Source organism: Hyla sarda, chromosome 8, assembly GCF_029499605.1.
Source record: "Hyla sarda isolate aHylSar1 chromosome 8, aHylSar1.hap1, whole genome shotgun sequence".
Lineage (NCBI taxonomy): Eukaryota > Metazoa > Chordata > Amphibia > Anura > Hylidae > Hyla > Hyla sarda.
In genome coordinates, this window is record NC_079196.1 from 11,751,595 (window position 1) to 11,771,357 (window position 19,763).

The 19,763-nt window shown below is 50.8% G+C and overlaps 1 protein-coding gene across 6 annotated transcripts in view; it reads left to right on the forward strand.

The window, feature by feature from the left end:
* Positions 1–15,525: 15,525 nt before the first annotated feature.
* Positions 15,526–19,763, forward strand: part of KALRN (kalirin RhoGEF kinase) — a 353,691-nt gene continuing 349,453 nt past the window's right edge. For all 6 annotated transcript variants that reach the window (XM_056535719.1, XM_056535720.1, XM_056535723.1 and 3 more), the window contains exon 1: positions 15,526–15,742. In XM_056535719.1, the coding sequence (XP_056391694.1) occupies positions 15,664–15,742 (79 nt within the window). In that variant the 5' untranslated portion in view covers positions 15,526–15,663. The remainder of the gene's footprint in view (positions 15,743–19,763) is intronic.

Below are 19,763 nucleotides of genomic sequence, written 5' to 3' on the forward strand. Positions count from 1 at the left end.
TCACTTTGTTCTGTGTTCTCATCGAGGATCGATGAAAGGTTACATAGCGTATGTGCAGCGCGGAGAACTTCACTCCATTTATAATGTCACAAGGTGCCGTAACGTTAAAGGTTCATTATGGCTAACGGTAAACACAGAGTCATATATCTCTGCAGCAGCCGCAGCGCTGTCACTACCACTCACAGCACATGTTCCAGCAAATGCAGAGTCACATGATGTTGTTACAGTGTGTCATCATTCAGGATTACTGCCTAGCACACGCATGCAGCCAATCAGTGCACGTATACCAGCATGGTGGCCTATATATATATATAAATGTAGCTGATCTGGAGTCACTGATCACAGATGTGATGGAGTCACTGATCATAGATGTGATGGAGTCACTGATCATAGATGTGTAGGGACGGAGTCACTGATCATAGATGTGATGGATAGACTGATCATAGATGTGATGGAGTCACTGATCATAGATGTGATGGAGTCACTGATCATAGATGTGTAGGGACGGAGTCACTGATCATAGATGTGATGGACTGACTGATCATAGATGTGATGGAGTCACTGATCATAGATGTGATGGACTGACTGATCATAGATGTGATGGAGTCACTGATCATAGATGTGATGGAGTCACTGATCATAGATGTGATGGAGTCACTGATCATAGATGTGTAGGGACGGAGTCACTGATCATTGATGTGATGGAGTCACTGATCATAGATGTGATGGAGTCACTGATCACAGATGTGATGGACTGACTGATCATAGATGTGATGGACTGACTGATCATAGATGTGATGGACTGACTGATCGTAGATGTGATGGACTGACTGATCATAGATGTGATGGACTGACTGATCATAGATGTGATGGAGTCACTGATCATAGATGTGATGGAGTCACTGATCATAGATGTGTAGGGACGGAGTCACTGATCATAGATGTGATGGACTGACTGATCATAGATGTGATGGAGTCACTGATCATAGATGTGATGGACTGACTGATCATAGATGTGATGGAGTCACTGATCATAGATGTGATGGAGTCACTGATCATAGATGTGATGGAGTCACTGATCATAGATGTGTGGGGACGGAGTCACTGATCATTGATGTGATGGAGTCACTGATCATAGATGTGATGGAGTCACTGATCACAGATGTGATGGACTGACTGATCATAGATGTGATGGACTGACTGATCATAGATGTGATGGACTGACTGATCGTAGATGTGATGGACTGACTGATCATAGATGTGATGGACTGACTGATCATAGATGTGATGGAATCACTGATCATAGATGTGATGGAGTCACTGATCACAGATGTGATGGACTGACTGATCATAGATGTGATGGACTGACTGATCATAGATGTGATGGACTGACTGATCGTAGATGTGATGGACTGACTGATCATAGATGTGATGGACTGACTGATCATAGATGTGATGGAATCACTGATCACAGATGTGATGGACTGACTGATCATAGATGTGATGGACTCACTGATCATAGATGTGTAGTGATGGAGTCACTGATCATAGATGTGTAGTGATGGAGTCACTGATCATAGATGTGTAGGGACAGAGTCACTGATCATAGATGTGATGGAGTCACTGATCACAGATGTGATGGACTGACTGATCATAGATGTGATGGACTGACTGATCATAGATGTGATGGACTGACTGATCATAGATGTGATGGACTGACTGATCATCGATGTGATGGACTGACTGATCATAGATGTGATGGAGTCACTGATCACAGATGTGATGGACTGACTGATCATAGATGTGATGGACTCACTGATCATAGATGTGTAGTGATGGAGTCACTGATCATAGATGTGTAGTGATGGAGCCACTGATCATAGATGTGTAGTGATGGAGCCACTGATCATAGATGTGTAGTGATGGAGTCACTGATCATAGATGTGTAGTGATGGAGCCACTGATCATAGATGTGTAGTGATGAAGTCACTGATCATAGATGTGTAGTGATGGAATCACTGATCATAGATGTGTAGTGATGGAGTCACTGATCATAGATGTGTAGTGATGGAGTCACTGATCATAGATGTGTAGTGATGGAGTACTTACTTAAGTAGTACTCATTAATAATTAAAAATTTATCAGACAGATATGTAAATGATTACAGGTGAGGTCTGATTACACACTGGGTCAAACCACAAGAGGGCGTAAAAAAGCTTTCCTCACTGACCTAAAAATATGCTCTTAGAGGCTACTTTTGGGTAGTGTACCTCTTTGTGAGAAATCGGTGACTACTAGACAGCACTCTATGACATGCTGAAACTCATTTTGCCCAGTTGACAGACTCTGAGAGGGGGCACATCACTGGACTGAGAGAAGCAGGACAGTCACTTTGATGAATTGCCATCTAGATCCTTCTGACCAAATTCTTAGGAAGTGTTGAGAGCAGCGGTTACAGGAGGGCGCACATGGTGGACAGGCTCCAGACAGAGTACCAGTATAGAGGACAAGAACGAGCAGCTCCATTAGTTTCCTTGTCCACCATCCAAACACAGGCGGCCTCTTCAATACACCCCTCTGTCTATTCATTACACACCCGTCTCTTCATCACACCCCGTCTCTTTATTACACTCCCCTGTCTCTTCATTACAATCCCCTGTCTATTCATTTCACTCCTGTCTTTTAATTATACAGCCCCGTCTCTTCATTACACTCCTCTCTCTCTTTATTTCACTCATGTCTCTTCATTACACCCCGTGTCTTCATTACATTCCTCTGTCTCTTCATTTCACTCATCTGTCTCTTCATTACACCCCTCTCTCTTCATTACACCCCCGTCTCTTTATTACACACCCCTGTCTCTTTATTACACACCCCTGTCTCTGCCCGGACCATTAGCTGACACTTAGCAGATGGACGGTTGGTGTCACGATGCCCATTTCATGACCGGCCATCGACAGCCACCACCATCTCCTTTGTTTGCAATAGTGTCATGAACGAAGAACCTGGACTGCGGCAGACTAGAACCGTAACATCTTTAGTGATGAATCCAGGTTTTGTTTGGGATCCGACGGCGGTTGGGTTGGAGTATAGAGACCTCTAGGTGAGCACTTCAATCCTGCCTTTGCTGTGGAGGACACACTGCCCCCTGCTGGTGTGATGATCTGCGGAGACATCACATACGACAGTTGGTCACCTATATATCTTATATATCTTTATTAGTTAAATGGGTTATCCAGCCAGGAAAACTTATTACCTACCCATAGTGGATTTCCACCCTCTAAGACCCCCGCGAACCCAAGAACCCTCGTTACATGGAGTGGCAGATGTCAGGCAATGTCTATGAGACATACTTGAGTACAGCACTTGGGTATCTCCGACGCTCCCATAGACAATGCATGGAGTGAGGGCCGTCTACCTCTCCATGTAGCAGGGAGAGCCTGGAACCATTCTAGAGATCGCGGGGGTCCTGTAGAGCGGGGATAAGTTATTTTTGCCTAGATAACCCCTTATATATCCACAGAAGCTAAAATCAAAGATAAAAACTTCCAGTCAGGAAAACATAAATATGGAGGAAGAAGCAAACATCAGAGGTTCAACCTGAAGCTCCAGGGCCCCAAAGCAAAATCTATGAATATAACAGGTACCATGTGTGATTCTTTGGGATCCCTAAAACATCCCTGAGATAAGTGACATCTTACTTCTGTCCACGGCCAAATCCACAGTAACAACTGCTGTCTGATGATGTCATCAAATGGCTGGTTGGTGATATTTTTGCCATGCTGGCCATTGTTGGTCGCCATTGTTGGTCATTGAACCTTCCTGGTTCAGACTCTCCTTGACCTTCAGTGTTTCCTCCTTTCCTGACCTCTGTGGTGTCACCGGACGGGTCGTGGTCTCCATGTACAGTCCATCCTATGATTTGTGATTCTGGATTGATCTCTGGATTGTCTCCAGTTATGGCTTCTCCTTTAGTATCTGCTCTGTCAACCTTGGTTAGGACCTTGGAAAGACTCCACAATGTCGCCTCCTGTCACTCCCTGGACACAGACCGAACTGCTGCCACTTATCACCGATTGGAGATCAATGTGTGAATGGAGCCTGGGAGGGGTATAATAGTGCAGGAGCCCCCCAGGATGTGACAGTCACATGGGTATCAGGAGGAGGGGGGTATTCCTGGATGATATAGGGGTATAATAGTGCAGGAGCCCCCCAGGATGTCACAGTCACATGGGTATCAGGAGGAGGGGGGTATTCCTGGATGATATAGGGGTATAATAGTGCAGGAGCCCCCTAGGATGTCACAGGCACATGGGTGGCAGGAGGAGGGGGGTATTCCTGGATGATATAGGGGGTATAATAGTGCAAGAGCCCCCCAGGATGTGACAGTCACATAGGTGGCAGGAGGGGGGGGGGGGGGGTATTCCTGGATGATATAGGGGTATAATAGTGCAAGAGCCCCCCAGGATGTGACAGTCACATAGGTGTCAGGAGGAGGGGGTATTCCTAGATGATATAGGGGTATAATAGTACAGGAGACCCCCAGGATGTGACAGTCACATGGGTGGCAGGAGGAGGGGTTATTCCTAGATGATATAGGGGTATAATAGTCCAGGAGCCCCCCAGGATGTGACAGTCACATGGGTGGCAGGAGGAGGGGGGTATTCCTAGATGATATAGGGGTATAATAGTGCAGGAGCCCCCCAGGATGTGACAGTCACATGGGTGTCAGGAGGAGGGGGTATTCCTGGATGATATAGGGGTATAATAGTGCAGGAGCCCCCCAGGATGTGACAGTCACATGGGTATCAGGAGGAGGGGGGTATTCCTGGATGATATAGGGGTATAATAGTGCAGGAGACCCCCAGGATGTGACAGTCACATGGGTGTCAGGAGGAGGGGGGTATTCCTGGATGATATAGGGGTATAATAGTGCAGGAGCCCCCCAGGATGTGACAGGCACATGGGTGGCAGGAGGAGGGGTATTCCTGGATGATATAGGGGTATAATAGTGCAGGAGCCCCCCAGGATGTGACAGTCACATGGGTATCAGGAGGAGGGGGGTATTCCTGGATGATATAGGGGTATAATAGTGCAGGAGCCCCCCAGGATGTGACAGTCACATGGGTGGCAGGAGGAGGGGGGTATTCCTAGATGATATAGGGGTATAATAGTGCAGGAGCCCCCCAGGATGTGACAGTCACATGGGTGTCAGGAGGAGGGGGGTATTCCTGGATGATATAGGGGTATAATAGTCCAGGAGCCCCCCAGGATGTGACAGTCACATGGGTGTCAGGAGGAGGGGGGTATTCCTGGATGATATAGGGGTATAATAGTGCAGGAGCCCCCCAGGATGTGACAGTCACATAGGTGGCAGGAGGAGGGGGTATTCCTGGATGATATAGGGGTATAATAGTCCAGGAGCCCCCCAGGACGTGACAGTCACATGGGTGTCAGGAGGAGGGGGGTATTCCTGGATGATATAGGGGTATAATAGTCCAGGAGCCCCCCAGGACGTGACAGTCACATGGGTGTCAGGAGGAGGGGGGTATTCCTGGATGATATAGGGGTATAATAGTCCAGGAGCCCCCCAGGATGTGACAGTCACATGGGTGGCAGGAGGAGGGGGGTATTCCTGGATGATATAGGGGTATAATAGTACAGGAGCCCCCCAGGATGTAACAGTCACATGGGTGTCAGGAGGAGGGGGTATTCCTGGATGATATAGGGGTATAATAGTCCAGGAGCCCCCCAGGATGTAACAGTCACATGGGTGTCAGGAGGAGGGGGGTATTCCTGGATGATATAGGGGTATAATAGTCCAGGAGCCCCCCAGGATGTGACAGTCACATGGGTGTCAGGAGGAGGGGGGTATTCCTGGATGATATAGGGGTATAATAGTGCAGGAGCCCCCCAGGATGTGACAGTCACATGGGTGTCAGGAGGAGGGGGGTATTCCTGGATGATATAGGGGTATAATAGTCCAGGAGCCCCCCAGGATGTGACAGTCACATGGGTGTCAGGAGGAGGGGGGTATTCCTGGATGATATAGGGGTATAATAGTGCAGGAGCCCCCCAGGATGTGACAGTCACATGGGTGTCAGGAGGAGGGGGGTATTCCTGGATGATATAGGGGTATAATAGTCCAGGAGCCCCCCAGGATGTGACAGTCACATGGGTGGCAGGAGGAGGGGGGTATTCCTGGATGATATAGGGGTATAATAGTACAGGAGCCCCCCAGGATGTAACAGTCACATGGGTGGCAGGAGGAGGGGGGTATTCCTGGATGATATAGGGGTATAATAGTCCAGGAGCCCCCCAGGATGTGACAGTCACATGGATGGCAGGAGGAGGGGGTATTCCTGGATGATATAGGGGTATAATAGTACAGGAGCCCCCCAGGATGTGACAGTCACATGGGTGGCAGGAGGAGGGGGTATTCCTGGATGATATAGGGGTATAATAGTCCAGGAGCCCCCCAGGATGTGACAGTCACATGGGTGGCAGGATGAGGGGGTATTCCTGTATGATATAGGGGTATAATAGTCCAGGAGCCCCCCAGGATGTGACAGTCACATGGGTGGCAGGAGGAGGGGGGTATTCCTGGATGATATAGGGGTATAATAGTCCAGGAGCCCCCCAGGATGTGACAGTCACATAGGTGGCAGGAGGGGGGGGGGGTATTCCTGGATGATATAGGGGTATAATAGTCCAGGAGCCCCCCAGGATGTGACAGTCACATGGGTGGCAGGAGGAGGGGGGTATTCCTGGATGATATAGGGGTATAATAGTCCAGGAGCCCCCCAGGATGTGACAGTCACATGGGTGTCAGGAGGAGGGGGGTATTCCTGGATGATATAGGGGTATAATAGTCCAGGAGCCCCCCAGGATGTGACAGTCACATGGGTGGCAGGAGGAGGGGGTATTCCTGGATTATATAGGGGTATAATAGTGCAGGAGCCCCCCAGGATGTGACAGTCACATAGGTGGCAGGATGAGGGGGTATTCCTGGATGATATAGGGGTATAATAGTCCAGGAGCCCCCCAGGATGTGACAGTCACATGGGTGGCAGGAGGAGGGGGCTATCCTGGATGATATAGGGGTATAATAGTGCAGGAGCCCCCCAGGATGTGACAGTCACATGGGTGTCAGGAGGAGGGGGTATTCCTAGATGATATAGGGGTATAATAGTGCAGGAGCCCCCCAGGATGTGACAGTCACATGGGTGTCAGGAGGAGGGGGGTATTCCTGGATGATATAGGGGTATAATAGTCCAGGAGCCCCCCAGGATGTGACAGTCACATGGGTGGCAGGAGGAGGGGGCATTCCTGGATGATATAGGGGTATAAGAGTGCAGGAGCCCCCCAGGATGTGACAGTCACATGGGTGTCAGGAGGAGGGGGGTATTCCTGGATGATATAGGGGTATAATAGTCCAGGAGCCCCCCAGGATGTGACAGTCACATGGTGTCAGGAGGAGGGGGTATTCCTGGATGATATAGGGGTATAATATTCCAGGAGCCCCCCAGGATGTGACAGTCACATAGGTGGCAGGAGGGGGGGGGTATTCCTGGATGATATAGGGGTATAATAGTCCAGGAGCCCCCCAGGATGTGACAGTCACATGGGTGGCAGGAGGAGGGGGGTATTCCTGGATGATATAGGGGTATAATAGTCCAGGAGCCCCCCAGGATGTGACAGTCACATGGGTGGCAGGAGGAGGGGGTATTCCTGGATGATATAGGGGTATAATAGTACAGGAGCCCCCCAGGATGTGACAGTCACATGGGTGGCAGGAGGAGGGAGGTATTCCTGGATGATATAGGGGTATAATAGTCCAGGAGCCCCCCAGGATGTAACAGTCACATGGGTGACAGGAGGAGGGGGGTATTCCTGGATGATATAGGGGTATAATAGTCCAGGAGCCCCCCAGGATGTGACAGTCACATGGGTGTCAGGAGGAGGGAGTATTCCTGGATGATATAGGGGTATAATAGTGCAGGAGCCCCCCAGGATGTGACAGTCACATGGGTGTCAGGAGGAGGGGGGTATTCCTGGATGATATAGGGGTATAATAGTCCAGGAGCCCCCCAGGATGTGACAGTCACATGGGTATAAGGAGGAGGGGGGTATTCCTGGATGATATAGGGGTATAATAGTACAGGAGCCCCCCAGGATGTGACAGTCACATGGGTGTCAGGAGGAGGGGGTATTCCTGGATGATATAGGGGTATAATAGTGCAGGAGCCCCCCAGGATGTGACAGTCACATGGGTGTCAGGAGGAGGGGGGTATTCCTGCATGATATAGGGGTATAATAGTCCAGGAGCCCCCCAGGATGTGACAGTCACATGGGTGTCAGGAGGAGGGGGGTATTCCTGGATGATATAGGGGTATAATAGTTCAGGAGCCCCCCAGGATGTGACAGTCACATGGGTGACAGGAGGAGGGGGGTATTCCTGGATGATATAGGGGTATAATAGTCCAGGAGCCCCCCAGGATGTGACAGTCACATGGGTGTCAGGAGGAGGGGGTATTCCTGGATGATATAGGGGTATAATACTCCAGGAGCCCCCCAGGATGTGACAGTCACATGGGTGTCAGGATGAGGGGGGTATTCCTGAATGATATAGGGGTATAATAGTCCAGGAGCCCCCCAGGATGTGACAGTCACATGGGTGGCAGGAGGAGGGGGGTATTCCTGAATGATATAGGGGTATAATAGTCCAGGAGCCCCCCAGGATGTGACAGTCACATGGGTGGCAGGAGGAGGGGGGTATTCCTGGATGATATAGGGGTATAATAGTCCAGGAGCCCCCCAGGATGTGACAGTCACATGGGTGTCAGGAGGAGGGGGGTATTCCTGGATGATATAGGGGTATAATAGTCCAGGAGCCCCCCAGGATGTAACAGTCACATGGGTGGCAGGAGGAGGGGGGTATTCCTGGATGATATAGGGGTATAATAGTCCAGGAGCCCCCCAGGATGTAACAGTCACATGGGTGGCAGGAGGAGGGGGGTATTCCTGGATGATATAGGGGTATAATAGTACAGGAGCCCCCCAGGATGTGACAGTCACATGGGTGGCAGGAGGAGGGGGTATTCCTGGATGATATAGGGGTATAATACTACAGGAGCCCCCCAGGATGTGACAGTCACATGGGTGACAGGAGGAGGGGGGTATTCCTGGATGATATAGGGGTATAATAGTGCAGGAGCCCCCCAGGATGTGACAGTCACATGGGTGTCAGGAGGAGGGGGTATTCCTGGATGATATAGGGGTATAATAGTCCAGGAGCCCCCCAGGATGTAACAGTCACATGGGTGGCAGGAGGAGGGGGGTATTCCTGGATGATATAGGGGTATAATAGTACAGGAGCCCCCCAGTATGTGACAGTCACATGGGTATAAGGAGGAGGGGGTATTCCTGGATGATATAGGGGTATAAGAGTGCAGGAGCCCCCCAGGATGTGACAGTCACATGGGTGTCAGGAGGAGGGGGGTATTCCTGGATGATATAGGGGGTATAATAGTCCAGGAGCCCCCCAGGATGTGACAGTCACATGGGTGGCAGGAGGAGGGAGGTATTCCTGGATGATATAGGGGTATAAGAGTGCAGGAGCCCCCCAGGATGTGACAGTCACATGGGTGGCAGGAGGAGGGGGGTATTCCTGGATGATATAGGGGTATAATAGTCCAGGAGCCCCCCAGGATGTGACAGTCACATGGGTGGCAGGAGGAGGGGGGTATTCCTGGATGATATAGGGGTATAAGAGTGCAGGAGCCCCCCAGGATGTGACAGTCACATGGGTGGCAGGAGGAGGGGGTATTCCTGGATGATATAGGGGTATAATAGTCCAGGAGCCCCCCAGGATGTGACAGTCACATGGGTGGCAGGAGGAGGGGGGTATTCCTGGATGATATAGGGGTATAAGAGTGCAGGAGCCCCCCAGGATGTGACAGTCACATGGGTGTCAGGAGGAGGGGGGTGTTCCTGGATGATATAGGGGTATAATAGTCCAGGAGCCCCCCAGGATGTGACAGTCACATGGGTGGCAGGAGGAGGGGGTATTCCTGGATGATATAGGGGTATAATAGTCCAGGAGCCCCCCAGGATGTGACAGTCACATGGGTGTCAGGAGGAGGGGGGTGTTCCTGGATGATATAGGGGTATAATAGTCCAGGAGCCCCCCAGGATGTGACAGTCACATGGGTGGCAGGAGGAGGGGGTATTCCTGGATGATATAGGGGTATAATAGTCCAGGAGCCCCCCAGGATGTGACAGTCACATAGGTGGCAGGAGGAGGGGGGTATTCCTGGATGATATAGGGGTATAATAGTTCTGGAGACCCCCAGGATGTGACAGTCACATGGGTGACAGGAGGAGGGGGGTATTCCTGGATGATATAGGGGTATAATAGTACAGGAGCCCCCCAGGATGTGACAGTCACATGGGTGGCAGGAGGAGGGGGGTATTCCTGGATGATATAGGGGTATAATAGTCTAGGAGCCCCCCAGGATGTGACAGTCACATGGGTGGCAGGAGGAGGGGGTATTCCTGGATGATATAGGGGTATAATAGTGCAGGAGCCCCCCAGGATGTGACAGTCACATGGGTGGCAGGAGGAGGGGGGTATTCCTGGATGATATAGGGGTATAATAGTGCAGGAGCCCCCCAGGATGTGACAGTCACATGGGTGGCAGGAGGAGGGGGGTATTCCTGGATGATATAGGGGTATAATAGTCCAGGAGCCCCCCAGGATGTGACAGTCACATGGGTGGCAGGAGGAGGGGGGTATTCCTGGATGATATAGGGGTATAATAGTGCAGGAGCCCCCCAGGATGTGACAGTCACATGGGTGGCAGGAGGAGGGGGTATTCCTGGATGATATAGGGGTATAATAGTACAGGAGCCCCCCAGGATGTGACAGTCACATGGGTGGCAGGAGGAGGGAGTATTCCTGGATGATATAGGGGTATAATAGTACAGGAGCCCCCCAGGATGTGACAGTCACATGGGTGTCAGGAGGAGGGGGGTATTCCTGGATGATATAGGGGTATAATAGTCCAGGAGCCCCCCAGGATGTGACAGTCACATAGGTGGCAGGATGAGGGGGGTATTCCTGGATGATATAGGGGTATAATAGTCCAGGAGCCCCCCAGGATGTGACAGTCACATGGGTGGCAGGAGGAGGGGGGTATTCCTGGATGATATAGGGGTATAATAGTCCAGGAGCCCCCCAGGATGTGACAGTCACATGGGTGTCAGGAGGAGGGGGTATTCCTGGATGATATAGGGGTATAATAGTACAGGAGCCCCCCAGAATGTGACAGTCACATGGGTGGCAGGAGGAGGGGGGTATTCCTGGATGATATAGGGGTATAAGAGTGCAGGAGCCCCCCAGGATGTGACAGTCACATGGGTGTCAGGAGGAGGGGGGTATTCCTGGATGATATAGGGGTATAATAGTCCAGGAGCCCCCCAGGATGTGACAGTCACATGGGTGGCAGGAGGAGGGGGGTATTCCTGGATGATATAGGGGTATAATAGTGCAGGAGCCCCCCCAGGATGTGACAGTCACATGGGTGGCAGGAGGAGGGGGGTATTCCTGGATGATATAGGGGTATAATAGTCCAGGAGCCCCCCAGGATGTGACAGTCACATGGGTGTCAGGAGGAGGGGGTATTCCTGGATGATATAGGGGTATAATAGTACAGGAGCCCCCCAGGATGTGACAGTCACATGGGTGGCAGGAGGAGGGGGGTATTCCTGGATGATATAGGGGTATAATAGTCCAGGAGCCCCCCAGGATGTGACAGTCACATGGGTGTCAGGAGGAGGGGGTATTCCTGGATGATATAGGGGTATAATAGTCCAGGAGCCCCCCAGGATGTGACAGTCACATGGGTGGCAGGAGGAGGGGGGTATTCCTGGATGATATAGGGGTATAATAGTACAGGAGCCCCCCAGGATGTGACAGTCACATGGGTATAAGGAGGAGGGGGGTATTCCTGGATGATATAGGGGTATAATAGTTCAGGAGCCCCCCAGGATGTGACAGTCACATGGGTGGCAGGAGGAGGGGGGTATTCCTGGATGATATAGGGGTATAATAGTGCAGGAGCCCCCCAGGATGTGACAGTCACATGGGTGGCAGGAGGAGGGGGGTATTCCTGGATGATATAGGGGTATAATAGTGCAGGAGCCCCCCAGGATGTGACAGTCACATGGGTGGCAGGAGGAGGGGGGTATTCCTGGATGATATAGGGGTATAATAGTCCAGGAGCCCCCCAGGATGTGACAGTTACATGGGTGTCAGGAGGAGGGGGGTATTCCTGGATGATATAGGGGTATAATAGTCCAGGAGCCCCCCAGGATGTGACAGTCACATGGGTGTCAGGAGGAGGGGGGTATTCCTGGATGATATAGGGGTATAATAGTACAGGAGCCCCCCAGGATGTGACAGTCACATGGGTGGCAGGAGGAGGGAGTATTCCTGGATGATATAGGGGTATAATAGTACAGGAGCCCCCCAGGATGTGACAGTCACATGGGTGTCAGGAGGAGGGGGGTATTCCTGGATGATATAGGGGTATAATAGTCCAGGAGCCCCCCAGGATGTGACAGTCACATAGGTGGCAGGATGAGGGGGGTATTCCTGGATGATATAGGGGTATAATAGTCCAGGAGCCCCCCAGGATGTGACAGTCACATGGGTGGCAGGAGGAGGGGGGTATTCCTGGATGATATAGGGGTATAATAGTCCAGGAGCCCCCCAGGATGTGACAGTCACATGGGTGTCAGGAGGAGGGGGTATTCCTGGATGATATAGGGGTATAATAGTACAGGAGCCCCCCAGGATGTGACAGTCACATGGGTGTCAGGAGGAGGGGGGTATTCCTGGATGATATAGGGGTATAATAATCCTGGAGCCCCCCAGGATGTGACAGTCACATGGGTGTCAGGAGGAGGGGGTATTCCTGGATGATATGGGGTATAATAGTCCAGGAGCCCCCCAGGATGTGACAGTCACATGGGTGGCAGGAGGAGGGGGGTATTCCTGGATGATATAGGGGTATAATAGTGCAGGAGCCCCCCCAGGATGTGACAGTCACATGGGTGGCAGGAGGAGGGGGGTATTCCTGGATGATATAGGGGTATAATAGTCCAGGAGCCCCCCAGGATGTGACAGTCACATGGGTGTCAGGAGGAGGGGGTATTCCTGGATGATATAGGGGTATAATAGTACAGGAGCCCCCCAGGATGTGACAGTCACATGGGTGGCAGGAGGAGGGGGGTATTCCTGGATGATATAGGGGTATAATAGTCCAGGAGCCCCCCAGGATGTGACAGTCACATGGGTGTCAGGAGGAGGGGGTATTCCTGGATGATATAGGGGTATAATAGTCCAGGAGCCCCCCAGGATGTGACAGTCACATGGGTGGCAGGAGGAGGGGGGTATTCCTGGATGATATAGGGGTATAATAGTACAGGAGCCCCCCAGGATGTGACAGTCACATGGGTATAAGGAGGAGGGGGGTATTCCTGGATGATATAGGGGTATAATAGTTCAGGAGCCCCCCAGGATGTGACAGTCACATGGGTGGCAGGAGGAGGGGGGTATTCCTGGATGATATAGGGGTATAATAGTGCAGGAGCCCCCCAGGATGTGACAGTCACATGGGTGGCAGGAGGAGGGGGGTATTCCTGGATGATATAGGGGTATAATAGTGCAGGAGCCCCCCAGGATGTGACAGTCACATGGGTGTCAGGAGGAGGGGGTATTCCTGGATGATATAGGGGTATAATAGTACAGGAGCCCCCCAGGATGTGACAGTCACATGGGTGGCAGGAGGAGGGGGGTATTCCTGGATGATATAGGGGTATAAGAGTGCAGGAGCCCCCCAGGATGTGACAGTCACATGGGTGTCAGGAGGAGGGGGGTATTCCTGGATGATATAGGGGTATAATAATCCTGGAGCCCCCCAGGATGTGACAGTCACATGGGTGTCAGGAGGAGGGGGTATTCCTGGATGATATGGGGTATAATAGTCCAGGAGCCCCCCAGGATGTGACAGTCACATGGGTGGCAGGAGGAGGGGGGTATTCCTGGATGATATAGGGGTATAATAGTGCAGGAGCCCCCCCAGGATGTGACAGTCACATGGGTGGCAGGAGGAGGGGGGTATTCCTGGATGATATAGGGGTATAATAGTCCAGGAGCCCCCCAGGATGTGACAGTCACATGGGTGTCAGGAGGAGGGGGTATTCCTGGATGATATAGGGGCATAATAGTACAGGAGCCCCCCAGGATGTGACAGTCACATGGGTGGCAGGAGGAGGGGGGTATTCCTGGATGATATAGGGGTATAATAGTCCAGGAGCCCCCCAGGATGTGACAGTCACATGGGTGTCAGGAGGAGGGGGTATTCCTGGATGATATAGGGGTATAATAGTCCAGGAGCCCCCCAGGATGTGACAGTCACATGGGTGGCAGGAGGAGGGGGGTATTCCTGGATGATATAGGGGTATAATAGTACAGGAGCCCCCCAGGATGTGACAGTCACATGGGTATAAGGAGGAGGGGGGTATTCCTGGATGATATAGGGGTATAATAGTTCAGGAGCCCCCCAGGATGTGACAGTCACATGGGTGGCAGGAGGAGGGGGGTATTCCTGGATGATATAGGGGTATAATAGTGCAGGAGCCCCCCAGGATGTGACAGTCACATGGGTGGCAGGAGGAGGGGGGTATTCCTGGATGATATAGGGGTATAATAGTGCAGGAGCCCCCCAGGATGTGACAGTCACATGGGTGGCAGGAGGAGGGGGGTATTCCTGGATGATATAGGGGTATAATAGTACAGGAGCCCCCCAGGATGTGACAGTCACATGGGTGTCAGGAGGAGGGGGGTATTCCTGGATGATATAGGGGTATAATAGTGCAGGAGCCCCCCAGGATGTGACAGTCACATGGGTGGCAGGAGGAGGGGGGTATTCCTGGATGATATAGGGGTATAATAGTCCAGGAGCCCCCCAGGATGTGACAGTCACATGGGTGTCAGGAGGAGGGGGGTATTCCTGGATGATATAGGGGTATAATAGTGCAGGAGCCCCCCAGGATGTGACAGTCACATGGGTGTCAGGAGGAGGGGGGTATTCCTGGATGATATAGGGGTATAATAGTCCAGGAGCCCCCCAGGATGTGACAGTCACATGGGTGTCAGGAGGAGGGGGGTATTCCTGGATGATATAGGGGTATAATAGTCCAGGAGCCCCCCAGGATGTGACAGTCACATGGGTGGCAGGAGGAGGGGGGTATTCCTGGATGATATAAGGGTATAATAGTACAGGAGCCCCCCAGGATGTGACAGTCACATGGGTGTCAGGAGGAGGGGGGTATTCCTGGATGATATAGGGGTATAATAGTGCAGGAGCCCCCCAGGATGTGACAGTCACATGGGTGGCAGGAGGAGGGGGGCGCAGGATGTGAACAATAGGAGGAGGAGGAGGAGGGGAGGCAGAGGCTGGGGCTGAGCTGGGTCCGGGCGGCACTACATCTGAACATTACACGGGAGATGGAGCCGGGGAGCGCCCCTCACTGACCGCACACACCGTGGAGCCCCCCGGAGGATCGAGCTCCCCGGCCCCGGCGGCTGCAGCCATGAACGCGGCGGAGGGCACGGAGGATGGCGGCGGCGGAGGCGGCACTGATACCGAGGTGGACGCGTTTTTCCGGACAGGTAGGAGCCGAGGCCCGGGCGGGGGGCGCTGCTGGGGGGCAGGGAGGAACGGGGGTCCTGCTCCGGGGGAAGGGGGCGCTGCACGGGCTGATCTGTATGAATGGACAGCCCCCCGCCCATACATTGTACTACAACCCTCATCATACAATCATACACTGCATTACAACCCTCATCATACAATCATACACTGTATTACAACCCTCATCATACAATCATACACTGTATTACAACCCCCATCATACAATCATACACTGTATTACAACCCTCATCATACAATCATACACTGAATTACAACCCTCATCATACTATCAGACACTGTATTACAACCCTCATCATACAATCATACACTGCATTACAACCCCCATCATACAATCAGACACTGTATTACAACCCTCATCATACAATCATACACTGTATTACAACCCTCATCATACAATCATACACTGAATTACAACCCTCATCATACTATCAGACACTGTATTACAACCCTCATCATACAATCATACACTGTATTACAACGCCCATTATACAATCATACACTGTATTACAACCCCCATCATACAATCATACACTGTATTACAACCCCCATCATACAATCATACACTGAATTACAACCCTCATCATACTATCAGACACTGTATTACAACCCTCATCATACAATCATACACTGTATTACAACCCTCATCATACAATCATACACTGTATTACAACCCCCATCATAAAATCATACACTGCATTACAACCCCCATCATACAATCATACACTGCATTACAACCCCCATTATACAATCATACACTGCATTACAACCCCCATCATACAATCATACACTGTATTACAACCCTCATCATACAATCATACACTGCATTACAACCCCCATTATACAATCATACACTGCATTACAACCCCCATCATACAATCATACACTGTATTACAACCCCCATCATACACTGCATTACAACCCCCAATATGCAATCATACACTGTATTACAACCCTCATCATACAATCAGACACTGTATTACAGCCCCCATCATACAATCATACACTGTATTACAACCCCCATCATACAAGCATACACTGCATTACAACCCCCATCATACAATCATACACTGCATTACAACCCCCATCATACAATCATACACTGCATTACAACCCCCATCATACAATCATACACTGTATTACAACCCCCATCATACAATCATACACTGCATTACAACCCCCATCATACAATCATACACTGTATTACAACCCCCATCATACAATCATACACTGTATTACAACCCCCATCATAAAATCATACACTGCATTACAACCCCCATCATACAATCATACACTGCATTACAACCCCCATCATACAATCATACACTGCATTACAACCCCCATCATACAATCATACACTGTATTACAACCCCCATCATACAATCATACACTGCATTACAACCCCCATCATACAATCATACACTGTATTACAACCCCCATCATACAATCATACACTGTATTACAACCCCCATCATAAAATCATACACTGCATTACAACCCCCATCATACAATCATACACTGCATTACAACCCCCATCATACAATCATACACTGCATTACAACCCCCATCATACAATCATACACTGCATTACAACCCCCATCATACACTGTATTACAACCCCCATCGTACAATCATACACTGCATTACAACCCCTATCATACAATGATACACTGCATTACAACCCCCATCATACACTGCATTACAACCCCCATCATACAATCATACACTGCATTACAACCCCCATCATACACTGCATTACAACCCCCATTATACAATCATTCACTGTATTACAACCCCCATCATACAATCATACACTGTATTACAACCCCCATCATACAATCATACACTGTATTACAACCCCCATTGTACAATCATACACTGTATTACAACCCCCATTATACAATCATACACTGCATTACAACCCCCATCATACAATCATACACTGCATTACAACCCCCTTCATACACAGTATTACAACCCCCATCATACAATCATACACTGCATTACAACCCCCATCATACAATCATACACTGTATTACAACCCCCATTATACAATCATATACTACATTACAACCCCCATCATACAATCATACACTGCATTACAACCCCCATAATACAATCATACACTGCATTACAACCCCCATCATACAATCATACACTGCATTACAACCCCCATAATACAATCATACACTGCATTACAACGCCCATCATACAATCATACACTGCATTACAACCCCCATCATACAATCATACATTGTATTACAACCCCCATCATACATTCATACACTGTATTACAACCCCCATCATACACTGCATTACAACCCCCATCATACAATCATACACTGCATTACAACCCCCATCATACAATCATACACTGCATTACAACCTCCATCATACAATCATACACTGCATTACAACCCCCATTATACAATCATACACTGTATTACAACCCCCATCATACACTGCATTACAACCCCCATCATACATTCATACACTGTATTACAACCCCCATCATAGAGTCTTTCACTGTCCCCATGAAAATATTTATCACCACCCCCACCATACAATATATCAGTCCTACATAATGCTTCTCAACCCCCCCCCCCATCCGAATATACAATTTATCAGTCCCCCCCATGATGGATGAACGTGGTCCCTCCTGACCTTTCATATTAATAATCCATAGAATCCCCCATAACACATCAAATCTCTCATAGCTACAATTTATCCAGCTTCTCCCTCCATACAATGTATCCATCAGCCCCAGGACCCTCCATGTCTGGCTGTATCCTGGACCCCAGTGTACACCGGGACAGGACCCCAGTGTACACCAGGACAGGACCCCAGTATACACCAGGACAGGACCCCAGTATACACCGGGACAGGACCCCAGTATACACCGGGACAGGACCCCAGTATACACCGGGACAGGACCCCAGTATACACCGGGACAGGACCCCAGTGTACACCAGGACAGGACCCCAGTGTACACCGGGACAGGACCCCAGTATACACCGGGACAGGACCCCAGTATACACCGGGACAGGACCCCAGTATTCACCAGGACAGGACCCCAGTATACACCAGGACAGGACCCCAGTATACACCGGGACAGGACCCCAGTATACACCGGGACAGGACCCCAGTGTACACCGGGACAGGACCCCAGTATACACCGGGACAGGACCCCAGTGTACACCAGGACAGGACCCCAGTATACACCGGGACAGGACCCCAGTATACACCGGGACAGGACCCCAGTATACACCGGGACAGGACCCCAGTATACACCAGGACAGGACCCCAGTGTACACCAAGACAGGACCCCAGTGTACACCGGGACAGGACCCCAGTGTACACCCGGACAGGACCCCAGTATACACCGGGACAGGACCCCAGTATACACCGGGACAGGACCCCAGTATTCACCAGGACAGGACCCCAGTATACACCAGGACAGGACCCCAGTGTACACCAAGACAGGACCCCAGTGTACACCGGGACAGGACCCCAGTGTACACCAGGACAGGACCCCAGTGTACACCAGGACAGGACCCCAGTGTACACCAGGACAGGACCCCAGTGTACACCAGGACAGGACCCCAGTGTACACCAGGACAGGACCCCAGTATACACCGGGACAGGACCCCAGTGTACACCAGGACAGGACCCCAGTATACACCAGGACAGGACCCCAGTGTACACCAGGACAGGACCCCAGTGTACACCAGGACAGGACCCCAGTATACACCAGGACAGGACCCCAGTATACACCTGGACAGGACCCCAGTGTACAACGGGACAGGACCCCAGTATACACCAGGACAGGACCCCAGTGTACACCAGGACAGGACCCCAGTGTACACCAAGACAGGACCCCAGTATACACCGGGACAGGACCCCAGTATACACCGGGACAGGACCCCAGTATACACCGGGACAGGACCCCAGTATACACCGGGACAGGACCCCAGTATACACCGG